The sequence below is a fragment of the Rhinoraja longicauda genome, chromosome 3, assembly GCF_053455715.1.
Source record: "Rhinoraja longicauda isolate Sanriku21f chromosome 3, sRhiLon1.1, whole genome shotgun sequence".
In the NCBI taxonomy this organism is placed as follows: Eukaryota; Metazoa; Chordata; class Chondrichthyes; order Rajiformes; family Arhynchobatidae; genus Rhinoraja; species Rhinoraja longicauda.
The window spans coordinates 35,222,200-35,234,194 of NC_135955.1; the positions used below are offsets into that span (position 1 = coordinate 35,222,200).

Consider the following 11,995-nt stretch of genomic DNA (forward strand, 5'->3'; position numbering starts at 1 on the left):
TCGGCACGGACTCGTTGGGCTGAAGGGCCAGTTTCCACGCTGTATCTCTACACTAAACTAAAAGACTTGATGGAACAGGGAAATATTTGGAAGTGTTCCTGAGCTGGCTCTTTCTCCTGACAACCCTGATTTGAGTTGAAGTCATTTTTGGAACTGGAGCAGTGCAGCGATGGACTTTACAGCTTTCAACTATGAGTATTGGGGAAGACAAAGCAGGAGATTGTAGCTATCATTTGCACTCCCCAAATTGTCTTCTGAGTAGCTAAATCCCTGAGATAAGAAGTCACAAGTTGAGGCATTGATACATCTTCTAACTCCTCTCAATGCCGTCTATCCTTTTGCTGCCTTACACTCTAAATCTGATCAGTTTAAGGATGGCACGGTTGAGTTGCTTCGTTACAGCACCAGAGATCCAGGTTTGATCCTGACTAAAGGTGCTGTCTGTATGGAGTGTGTATATTCTCCCTGTGACCAGGTGGGTTTTCTCCAGGTGTTCCGGTTTCCTCCCATGCTCCAAAGATCGACAGATTTGGAGATTAATTGGTTTCCGTAAAATTGGAAATTGTCCCTAGTTCAAAGGATAGTGCAAGTGTACGGGGTGATCAATGGTCGGCACGGTCTCAGTGGGCCGAAGGGCCTGTTCACACACTGTGCGTGGGCTGTGCGTGTCGTTTGCCTCGGTAGGGGTCGAGCTGCCTGTCCGTAGGTGCGAGGGGAAGAGAGTGGAAGTTTTGTTGCCTTCCATCACAGTGAGGGGGTGTTTGGAGTCACTGTGATGGATGTTTGTGTTGGGGTCGTGTGTCCTGTGTTCTTTTCTTTTTTGCTGTGTCTTGTGACTGCTGAAATTTCGTTCGGTATTTATACCGAATGACAATAAAGTTCTGTTATGTTATGTTATGTTATGTTATGTTTTGTTATGTTATGTATCTTTAAAGTTTCAAGTTCCTTGACACTGGCCTGTCTCTGGGCTGCTGGGAGCAAGTGAATGGGTGAATGGTTTGGTGAGAGTGAGACCATTGGTTCCATCAAAGGCAGAGGATTCAGCAACTTTGTGTCGTTACATACAGCTACCAGCAAGATAAACTGCGTCTTTAGTAATGTTAAGTATCCTATCTCTCTACACTACTTTGGGGAGTCCCGTGAAGAACAATTGAAAGCATTAAATAAACAAAGGTGTACATTTTTGCAACTTCACTGAGGGAGGGATTCACCTTTGTTAACCAGCACTAAGTTGTTGTGCTTGCCACATAACCCAGCCCCATTGACATCAGTGGAGCTTGGTTTGCAGAGGTGCGACCACCCAGCAGCCAAAACCTGTGTACATGTTCAGCACCAGCAAAATGAGTCAAGTTTCTCCATCTCCAAAACCCAGGCCAATTTTAAAGCAAAGGATGGTCATTATTTCCTCTGCATGGCTGTTGATTGCTGAGTATTGGCCTGTAGCCTGATACCCCTTGGCTTCATGGGCTGCATTCTGCAGAAGGAATGCATTGTATTTGTTGGCTGCTGCAGCCTCCAGATCCTGCAGTAACATTCAAGATGAATGGAGTTCATGGGGGAATGCAAGGGAGTTGTGAAGCGGGATGAGGATTTCAATGCTGGCAGGAACTGTAGGATTCAGGGAAGGTTGTCACGAGTGCAGACATGATTTGGGTCCTGGATCAGGAAACGTGGCGCCAGGCGATGCATATATTTCCAACCTGGCGAGGTCATCAAACATCTTCCATCACAGCAAGGAGATCCTTAGGATTATGAGCCCTTGTTAAATTTAGGCTCGTGGGATCAAAAAGCTTCTCACTAATCTTTGAAGCTTGTTTTTTTTTCCATTTAATTTCATTCATTATTACATTCCCACTTCCAATAAAAAGAGAAAATGCTGGAAATGTTCAACGGGTTATCTGGCATCTATGGAATGAGAAACAGAATTACTGTTTCAGGTTGAAGACACTTTATTAGATCTTGTAAATGTATGAAGCCTCTGCTGATTGCTGAAGACTATTATTGCTTCTGTGGAATGGCTTGCTTAATTTCTCCTTGAAGCTCAGGCCCTCATGTCCTGGCAACATCCTCATAGATATATGCATTCTTTCCATCTTAATGACACCCTTCCTATATCAGGGTGACCAAACCTGAACACAATACTCCAAATGCGGCCTCACCAGAGCCTTTTACAAGTGTAACATAACATCCCAACTTCTATATTCATTACCCTGACTGATGAAGGCCAATGTACCAAAAGCCTTCTTTACCACCCTGTCTACCTGTGAAGCCACTTTCAGGGAACTATGCCCGGGGTCCAGGTTTGACTTTTCAAAATGCAACACCTCATACTTATCTGCATTAAACTCCATTAAACATTCCTCAGCCCATTTACCATGCTATTAACTGTCCCATGTTCCCCAGACTTCATGTCTTTCTCCATGGTAAAAAACATAGGAGAAATACTCATTAAGTACTCCTTGATAGTGTTTGAATGGGTTATTCCATTGTTGGAAAAGGTCTGGCAGTCTAGTTGTTGGAATCTCCATTGCTTTGCTATGGTGTCCTTTGGAAATCTTATTGTCCACAGGAAAGTTTCTTAGCACAGCTTCAGGCAGAGTATCATACCTTTGTGCACTGATAACACATTCCTTCATTTGGGTAGCACAGTGATGCAGCAGTAGAGCTGCAGCTTCACAACCCCAGTCTCAAGGTCAAACCTGACTCAGTAGAGTTTGCATGTTCTCCCTGTGACTGCGAGGATTTCCTCCAGGTGCTCCAATTTCCTCCCACATCCAAGAAACATTCCAGTTGATAAATTATTCCTAGTATGCTGATGAGTGATAGAATCTGGAAGGAATTGATGGAAATGTGAAAGTAAAATGAGATGAACGTTAGATTAGTGTAGATGGGTACTTGATGGTCAGCATGAATCCAGTGGGCTGAAGGGTCTGTTTCCATGCTGTATGGCCTTATGACTCCATGACATCTACCTTTCCGTGGTCTTCCTCCATAACCTGCAAGTATGATGGTGTGTCCATCAAGGTGCAAATGGGCTCATTTTTTGCTTCAAATGTACAAGCTTTGCAAAAACAAGTCAAGTGCAGCCATAAATAGCAGTTGCAAGGTCCCAATGAATTTTCCAAGAACAACTTGACTGAGATAATGCATGGAACTGGCTGTGATTCAAGACGTGCACAGAGTCTAAGTGGAGGTCACTGCAGGTATACCTGTGCATCTGGAATGTTGCTTCTTTTTCCCTTAGCATTTAATGTGAGAGGGCGATCATGTTTGGTTGGAGAGTTTAACATTGTGAATAACCATCCCTGATTTCCATTTGTGGTAACAATGATGACAGGTGCACTCAACGCTGCCAAATGGTGTCAAATTTGTTCTTCATTGAAATAAGCCAAAGCTATTTTTAATCGGACCGTGGCAATGAACACACTGGCTTTTTGTTTCCATTTTTCACTGACAAAATATTGTCATCATCATTCGGAGAATATGCCTGGCAGTTGCAAAGAAAGGGGCATGAACTGAAGAAACTCTTAATGAAATAAGTTTAGGCAAAAACAGAACACTCTTTCTGCTCTCTGCTTGTCTGACAAGTTGAATTTTAGATTCCCATAGGAGTATTATCTTCTTCCTTTGAGGTTGCAACTAATCAGTGTGCAGTCCTCGGGCTGTGAGAGCAGAGATATTAAGGCACAGTCTTATTCCACCATTTCTAAACACATTGAAGTTGTGATTATCAATTACTCATAGAAGTTACGACGATTGAGAGGTTTAGGTGCACTCTATCCTGACCCGTGAAATTCCCCAATGTTGCTGAAACAATAACATACCTCAGATTGTTTAAATGTAGAGAATACAAAATCACAAGACAATAAGAGCAGGAATAGGCCAGCAGGTCTCCCAAGCCTACCTTGCCATTGGATGTGAATCTGGCTGATCTATGGCTCAACACCTCTTCTGTGTCAATTCCTCGTAGTCTCCAATATCACAGCACTGTATACTGCAGTATTGAAAGCCTTGCATTGTCCTGGCAAATGTGCAGAGACATGGAAAAACCCCATAAAAACTTTAGTCAGTAGTTTTTATCTTGTAAAATTAGCTTAAAAACTACTGACTAAAGTTTTTATGGGGTTTTTGCCAGGACAATGCAAGGCTTTCAATACTGCAGTATACAGTGCTGTGATATTGGATCAAAGCCATTTTTTCCCCTTAGAAGATGATTAAAATAATTGAAGGTAATAGCTATTAGATAAAGAATAATTTGGAATACATCGTGGCCTTTTGTACCTTAATTTATTAATCTGAACTAATTGGTTCAGTTTATATGAGGCATTTCACCTGTTTGAAGTACCTGTCCCTCTAAGATAGTGTGAAGAAATTTCATCAAAATATGTTAGCTTTGTTTCAAAGACCTGGTTTGAAAATACATAACCATCTCTGACCTACCACTACCGTTTTAATGAATTACACATTGACGAATCATCTGTTCAGTTGAGTTTCATAAATAACTCCAGCATTTAATCTTAAAGGAACCATATTAGGTGCAAGGTTTAATGTACTTTCAGATGCACTTTGTACTTCCAGTGATGATAAATCATACGATAAAAGGATACAGAGATGGCTTTCATCTCATGTCAAAGGCTAATGTTTGCAGAGTTGTTTAATCTCAAAAGAAAGCCTTCAGTAATACGTATAAAGTGTGACATTCCTGTAATGTTGTCAGAGCATAGTCCTTAGATCCTAAGAATTGCACTCTGTTGAACTATATTGCTCTCACATACTCTGTCTGAAATGTAGCCACATCATTTACTGTATTTAGTGCTCTGTTATTGGAAATTCATTTCCTTTTATCTTTCTGCAGGATCAATATCAGTTCTGCTATCGAGCTGCACTGGAGTACCTTGGAAGCTTCGATCACTATGCAACGTAAAACCTGATCCACCTTGGATTTACAGTAGGCCACTTAAGATCCAGAAAGCCTCTTCTGAGCCATACAATGTGCTTGAGAAGTACTACTTACTCCTAGCTAAAGATAAATTAGTGGGGGGGAGGGGAAATTTAAAAATAAACTATTCCAGGTGGACCAAGAATTGGCAGTTTAATAACTTGAGAAGAAGAGGAGAATCATTCATGATGAAGCATCAGAAGGATTGTTCAGACAACTCAAGGATTCAACTTTGATGATTGAAGTGGGGGGAAGCCCATTGCAGAAGACGGAGATTGTGCTAAGGATTATCTGAGAACTGTGGAAAAAGGATTGCAAAGCTGAATCTTGAGAGTACTATGCCTGCAAAGGAATGAAATTGTTATGAAAAGGCCAGTTCCTGACATAAGAAACTAGTAGGACACGTTTGCTTCGATATCACCCCTTTCCACTATTTGCTCATACTAATTATTAAGAGGGAGGGAATGTTCAAATTACTGATTTAGTTTTTTAGTACTGTAATATACTGCTGACCTGTGCTTCATTTTTAACTGTGTAAACTTCTTTCCCTTTTTTAACAAAAGTTTATCATTCAATGAAGTGAATTTAAAAAGTTGCTTATTTGTTCATGTTTTTTCCAGACTGTAGCTTTTTTTAAGCTGTAGAAATGATGTACGTATCTGGCTGTAGAAACGGAAATAATTTGAATTTTGTGATGCACATTTTTTTGTGCAGTCCTTTTGCACAATGGTCACATAATGGTCTGATTGAGTTTTTCATTTCAATGAAACTTGTCCTTAGCAGTCAGTTAATAAACAAATCAACTCATAAATTTCAATGAAAAAGGGCCTTTAAGGAATCAACAGGGAGGGGCAAAGTATAAAGCTGCTGCAACTGAATTCATCAGATCATCCATGTCAAAGATTTTAAGATGTGGTTGAATAGCTCACCAAATATATCACTGGTAACCTCCATCTGAATAATAATTAGTTGTCTAGGCTTCCATGATGAGATGGTGAAAAGTTAGTGTCTACTGGAATGCACATCAATGAATTCAGTAATCCATGTTTAATAGGTTCGTATGATATACAGAAACGTATCTTTGCACATGTACGCAATAAATTGCATATAAAAAAAGCAAATAAGTTTTAAAATATTTAGCGTGGGACTTTCATTTTGCTTCTATACTTTATAGTGAGCATGTTGTTAAATATACTTGGATTAAGTAATCCCTGTGTCGGAACTAAAATGGGGTTAAGAGTCAGTTTAATTACTGTATGAGGATGAAAAATCTTAAGGGAAGGATAACAGTACAAAGCATTTCACATTTTATTGAAGCCATAGTCTACAGAGTTTTTGTTCCTTTACGGGTTCAGTGGAATTTAACTTTCTGAGAAGCCTTGCGTAAAGTCGCATCAGTAATATCACTGGTGGGTAATAAACATAGGAAAAAGTCAAATTTGTCCCGGAGTGGCTTTACTGCAAAAAGAGGTAGTGTTCCAGAGGGCCTCGAAGGCAAGAATTAGAGCTGTGCTAGATCGACTCTGTTGCAGGATGTAGGTGTTCTCCAGAGGGACTCCCATCGCAAGAGACAGAAGGTGTCCCAAGCGCTAGGAAAACTTTGCAGCGGTTATTGCTGAATTCTCAGCTTTCTAACCACAAATTCCTCATGATTAGGGGGCTCCACGATGCCCGTGAACCTGCCCTTCCTTGTCGTTTGCCGTAACCATCTGCCCAGGGTGCTGTGACAAAGTGGCCAAACAACAAAAGGGAGACCAGGCTCCAGCATCTCCCCGGCAGAAAGAAATGTCATGTTCTGATGAATGGGAGTGATTTTGAACACGAGTCATCCTTCCTCTTTAAATGGTAACTTTATATGCAAATTAGACACCATTATACCATTTTGTACATACTTTTGCAATTAATTTCTATCTCTGAATTGAAGTGCTTAAAGTGTATTGAGGTCTTTTGTGTACCTTAACATTATAAAATCATTTGGCAATCTGTCAAATCCAGTAGGTGATCATATTACATTATTGCATCTAGCTAGCAGAAATGAGCTCTGTGGAAAGCATTGAAGCTTCTTGATCAGTGGTGTCATGGTCAACTGCATCCCAGTTGTTTCACCAGGTCATCCAACAACTTTTTTAAATGTATTGTCCTTGATACGACAGTCATATTTAGAGTTTCCATCTTTTTTATATATGAACATTGGATTCCTTGTCTTGGTTCCTTTCCCATTGCTTTTCTAGCAAGAGCAAACACAATGTAGAGTCCGGCAAGCCACAGTGTTAGTGGGTTATTTGCATTAAGGGAACTAAGAGCATTGAAAGTAAGTGGAAAGACATGTCAGGAATCATTACGGTACAGGCAGTCTGTGAGGCCAGTCACCTTATTTTCTTTTTTGATTTTCTTTCCTTCGACACTCGGTGGTCAAAAGCTGTCTTTGAAATCATACAAAGCACTTTTTCTAAAACAAGAAAGATGACAGAAGGCTACCTCAGGATGGAGCCGTGAGAGTTTATATCATGTCGATGCACCTCTTCACATGTTGTTATATTAACAATCTGCCAACTGCAGACCATTACCTAGTAAGAACCACCAGCCTAACCTCGATCAGTACTGAGCCGAGTTGCTGAGGTTGCCAAGTATAACTGTTCATATATCTGTCCAGTTGACGGTTGTCTCTTAAAAAACAAGGTATCTGTTTTGTACCAAGAGCTATTTGTGAAATCATAAGAACATGTTGAGTGAGAAAACTGTTCCAATGGAATTCTTGTTTGGGAATGCATTTTTCCCCCAGAGCTGAAAAAACCCTGAAATATTTCAATTGAAAATCAGAATGTGGGGAGCCAGGGTAATTACAATAAAAGGAGTAAGTTGTCAAGAATACTCAGCCTATTTGCTGCTTTTTTTAATCTAGCTTCTCATTGATGTGTGTTCCCGATGCACTCACTCACTCTCTCCCATTCCACTATCACGGTCTTATTGAAACTTCTTATTCTGCAAATTCCTTCATAATCTGCAGAAAGATATATTTTTCTCTCTTTGAAAGCTGACAAGGTGCTATAATTATTTAACCATTAACCTATGTAGGCAACATATAAATATAAGCATATAATTTTTTTAATTAGTTGCATTCTGATAGATAACATTTGTATGATGCGTATATTTTAATTTAGCGACTCTTTTTGCGAATTATTTTCTCATATTAGTTGTTGTTTTCTGTTCTTAACGATCCATTTTGCAAAAATCTAAAGTCCTCCAGGGAGATGTGCACTTTTCCAAAACTTTGTACTATGCACTGCCCTCGTGATTCTACACCCAAAATTACATGCTACTTGAACCCTTGTGTAACTTCCACGTTCACTCTAGGTATGTATGTAAATAACACGGAACTTTAAGAGAGAAAGGTCATTGCAATGATGCCCAAATACTCTGACAAATCTCCCGATGGCTTCACGTTCTACCACGCCCATCTTGTTCTGTGACTTTTTTCCCATTCAAGCTTAGAGTGCTTGGTTTTATTTTCAAAGTATAACAGACTGTGTTCACTGCTCTCATTTGAATGCATAGATTGAACAAAATAAAATGTAACATGGCTTGTTCAAAGAATCATACAATTACCTCTAGTAGTTAACATAAATGTTTTACAGATTGAAAGGCGTGCTTTTTATTTTCTTACTTAGGTTACATTGGTGGCAAAAAGTCTGTAAGAAAATCAGTTATTTGCTGACACAAGTTCCATTTGTTACAAATGAATTCTAATAAAAATGTCAGTGTTATGCACCAATGGTGGTCTTTATTAAACCTGGAGGTACTTTGTGCATCTTCATCATTGTGACCGTTGATGGGGAAATTGTGAAACAGGTGAATATACATCTAGTTTTTATATCTGCTCTGTCTCAGGTTGTAGTTGCCAGTCATCTGATTATGTTGGTCAGCCAGTAAAGGGTACCATAATGTACCAGCAATGTACCATAGTGCAGCATCTGAAGCTTCAGTACCTATTATTGCATATGGGGAAATTGTGCAGCATCCTGGTGGTGTAATGAATGACCTGACCTAAAAATTAAAAAAATGAATCTGGTTCTCATCCACAGTTAATCTGCTGATATCATGACATACTCAAACTGGTCACCAAACTCCGCCACATCTGTCCATCGGCTGATGTTTGGGATTGCTGAGATGTCACCGTGTGGCAATGGCTCAGTGGATTGCAACCTCCTCTCTTCCGCCTCAGGATGACATTGGTTGTCCTCCTACAGAAGGCACTTAGCAGGTGCAAAATGATGCTGGTGGGAGACTGAAAGATCTCTCTCCCTGGATTCACCCGCTGACCATTGGCCCAGGCTGTGGCCATTTTTGCCAATAAGTTCAGTCTGAAGCTGGGTCTTCTGAGTTTGAGTTTACAGTGGATACAGTAAAAAACTTTTGTTACGTGCTAACCAGTCAGCGGAAAGACAATACATGATTATAATCGAGCCGTCCACAGTGTACAGATACATGATAAAGGGAATAATGAGAATAACGTTTAATGCAAGATAAAGTCCGATAAAAAATAGTCTGAGGGTCTCCAATGAGGTAGGTAGTAGTTCAGGACTGCTCGCTAGTTGTTGGTAGGGTGGTTCATTTGCCTGAGAACAGCTAGGAAGAAACTGTCCCTGAATCTTGAGGTGTACGCTTTCACACTTCTATGCCTTTTGCCTGATGGGAGAGGGGGGGACGAGGGTGTGGCTGGGGTGTAAATGGAGTCAATGGAAGGGAGGTTTGTGTGATGGTCTGGGCTGCTTCCACAATTCTCTGCAATTTCTTGCGGTCTTGGATGGAGCTGTTCCCAAACCATGCTGTGATGCATCCTGATAAAATGCTTTCTATGGCGCATCTGTAGCAGTTAGTGAGAATTGTTGGGGACAGGCTGAACTTCCCAAGCCATCTAAGGAGCACTTAAACCGGGAGCCGGTCCCACATAACATGAGCCGCATTTCCTCGACACCCTTCATCTCCCTCCGAGACGCAGGGAGGCATGTCCTGTACGGGCTCCTCCTCCACACCCTGCACTTCCTCGCCCTGGTCCACCGTCCGGACACTAAGTGGCAGTCGGTGTTGCCTTCCGGTCGCGAGGGGGCCCCGCGGTGGGGGTCCCTCTATGCAGGGATTCTGCCCCTCTCCATCGGGGACCTGGGGTGGAAGGTATTGCACCGAGGAGTCCCCTGCAACCTGTTCCTCGAGGGGTTCACAGACTTGCCAGCGGCCTACCACTTTTGCGGGTTGGAAGAGTCTGTGTACCACGTGTACATGGAGTGTGTGAGGTTGCAGCCCCTGTTCCAATATCTAAAGGGGCTGCTCCTTGCTTTTTGGCTGCACTTTTCACCCACCATCCTCATCTTTGGACACCCTGTGCGTAGGGGAGAGGGTAGGGCCGAGGATGTCTTGGTTGGGTTGCTCCTGGGCCTGGCCAAACAGGCCATCCGCGACTCATGGCTTCAGGCAGAAGAGGGCTCTGCCCGAGCCAGCTGCCTACCCCTTTTCCGGGGTTACATCCGCGCCCGGGTGGTGGTGGAGAGGGACTACGCGCTGTCCACGGGCACCCTGGAGGATTTCCGGGACCGCTGGGCACCGTGGGGGATTGGATGTATCCTGGATGGGGATTGTAATATAATTGTATAATAGTTTCAATTGATATATTTGTTTGTACAGTATTCTGGTGGTGGGTTCTGTTTTGGTTTCATTGTATTGTATATATTATTTTAATATTTGAATAAATATTTTTGATTAAAAAAAAAAAAGGAGCATTTAAAGTTGTCCATGAAGGATATCTACAACCTCCTGCAGTATAAATCTCCCACTAAGTACCACCTAGAACCATGCAAACATCTGTGTGGGTGGGGGGGGGGGGGGGTTGCAAAGTTGTGTGCCTGCTCCTTTTAAAAAATATTTTCTGGCAAAGGAGAGTGAATTCATCTTTCATGGAATTGAGAATGCCTGTGACCTTGAACCAGAAGCAAACTCTGATATATTTTGGAGAAATCTCCAAATCTACCCCAGAGGGAGCTTGCAAAAATTCATGACCAAGGTAACCTTCACAGCAACCTGAGGGTTTGGTGGCATGCTGGATAATTAACTGGACCTGTATCTAGAGGTTTGGGCCATTGATCTGAAGACAGGAGTCCATGTCCCAACATGGCATTTGGAGAATTTTAAAACAACTCTTCGAGTAAATAAATGTAAAGTAAACAACACACACGAAGGAATTGCAGATGATGGTTCACAAAGAAAGATACAAAGCGCAGGAGTAAATCGGTGGGTCAGGCAGCAGCTCTGGAGAACATGGATTGGTAACGCTTTGGGTCGGGACCGTTTTTCAGATTCAAAAAGCTATTACCTTGCTATAAAGGACTGTGGCCTTGCGATTAAAGACCTATTTGGTTCACCAGTGCCTTTCATTGCAGAATATTAGCCATTCCTTTTTGATCTGGCCAAGATATGAGTTCAGGCAAACAGCAAAGTGATTGAGTTTCAACCGATATCCAAGCTGGCCTGGCAAGGCAATCAATTGTTTCCATCACAAGGATCGCTGAAGTCAATGCATGAAATTCATCACCATTCTGTTCCGAAGGACAAATAGAGATGTTGAAATTGAATGCGAGTCCCACGTCGTGTGTGTGAATAAATGAAAATGCCTTTGAATGATGCTGATGTGTGTGTCACCAAATTGGAACTGATTTCAACACCAGTAGGGCTCAAAGCTGCCTTCCACAGACCACGTTCGTGAGGTCACCTATGCTGCAAGGCGACCCTCTGCTGCAAGAGGATTGGACCCAGTGGAAGAACGAGGGAGTGAGAGCAAACGGTGTATTCTGAGCAAAAAAATTATCTTGTTTATTGTGGTTTGAAATGCATTAACAACAGGATAGAAATTCAAGATTTTTATTTCTCACGGAGTTATCGAGTCACAAAACACAGAATAGGGTCTTCAGCCCTCCATCTCTATGCAAACTATCGAGTATTATTGTATACAAATGCCATTTACCAGCACTTGTTCATAGCTTTCTATTCATCAGTGATGTGTCTTCA

At 41.7% G+C, this 11,995-nt stretch overlaps 1 protein-coding gene across 29 annotated transcripts in view; it reads left to right on the forward strand.

Moving 5' to 3' along the window:
- LOC144591791 (receptor-type tyrosine-protein phosphatase delta-like) overlaps positions 1–8,694 on the forward strand; it is a 1,768,335-nt gene extending 1,759,641 nt beyond the window's left edge. For all 29 annotated transcript variants that reach the window (XM_078395814.1, XM_078395847.1, XM_078395838.1 and 26 more), the window contains one exon: positions 4,856–8,694. In XM_078395814.1, coding sequence (XP_078251940.1) covers positions 4,856–4,924 — 69 coding nt within the window. In that variant the 3' untranslated portion in view covers positions 4,925–8,694. The remainder of the gene's footprint in view (positions 1–4,855) is intronic.
- Positions 8,695–11,995: the final 3,301 nt, after the last annotated feature.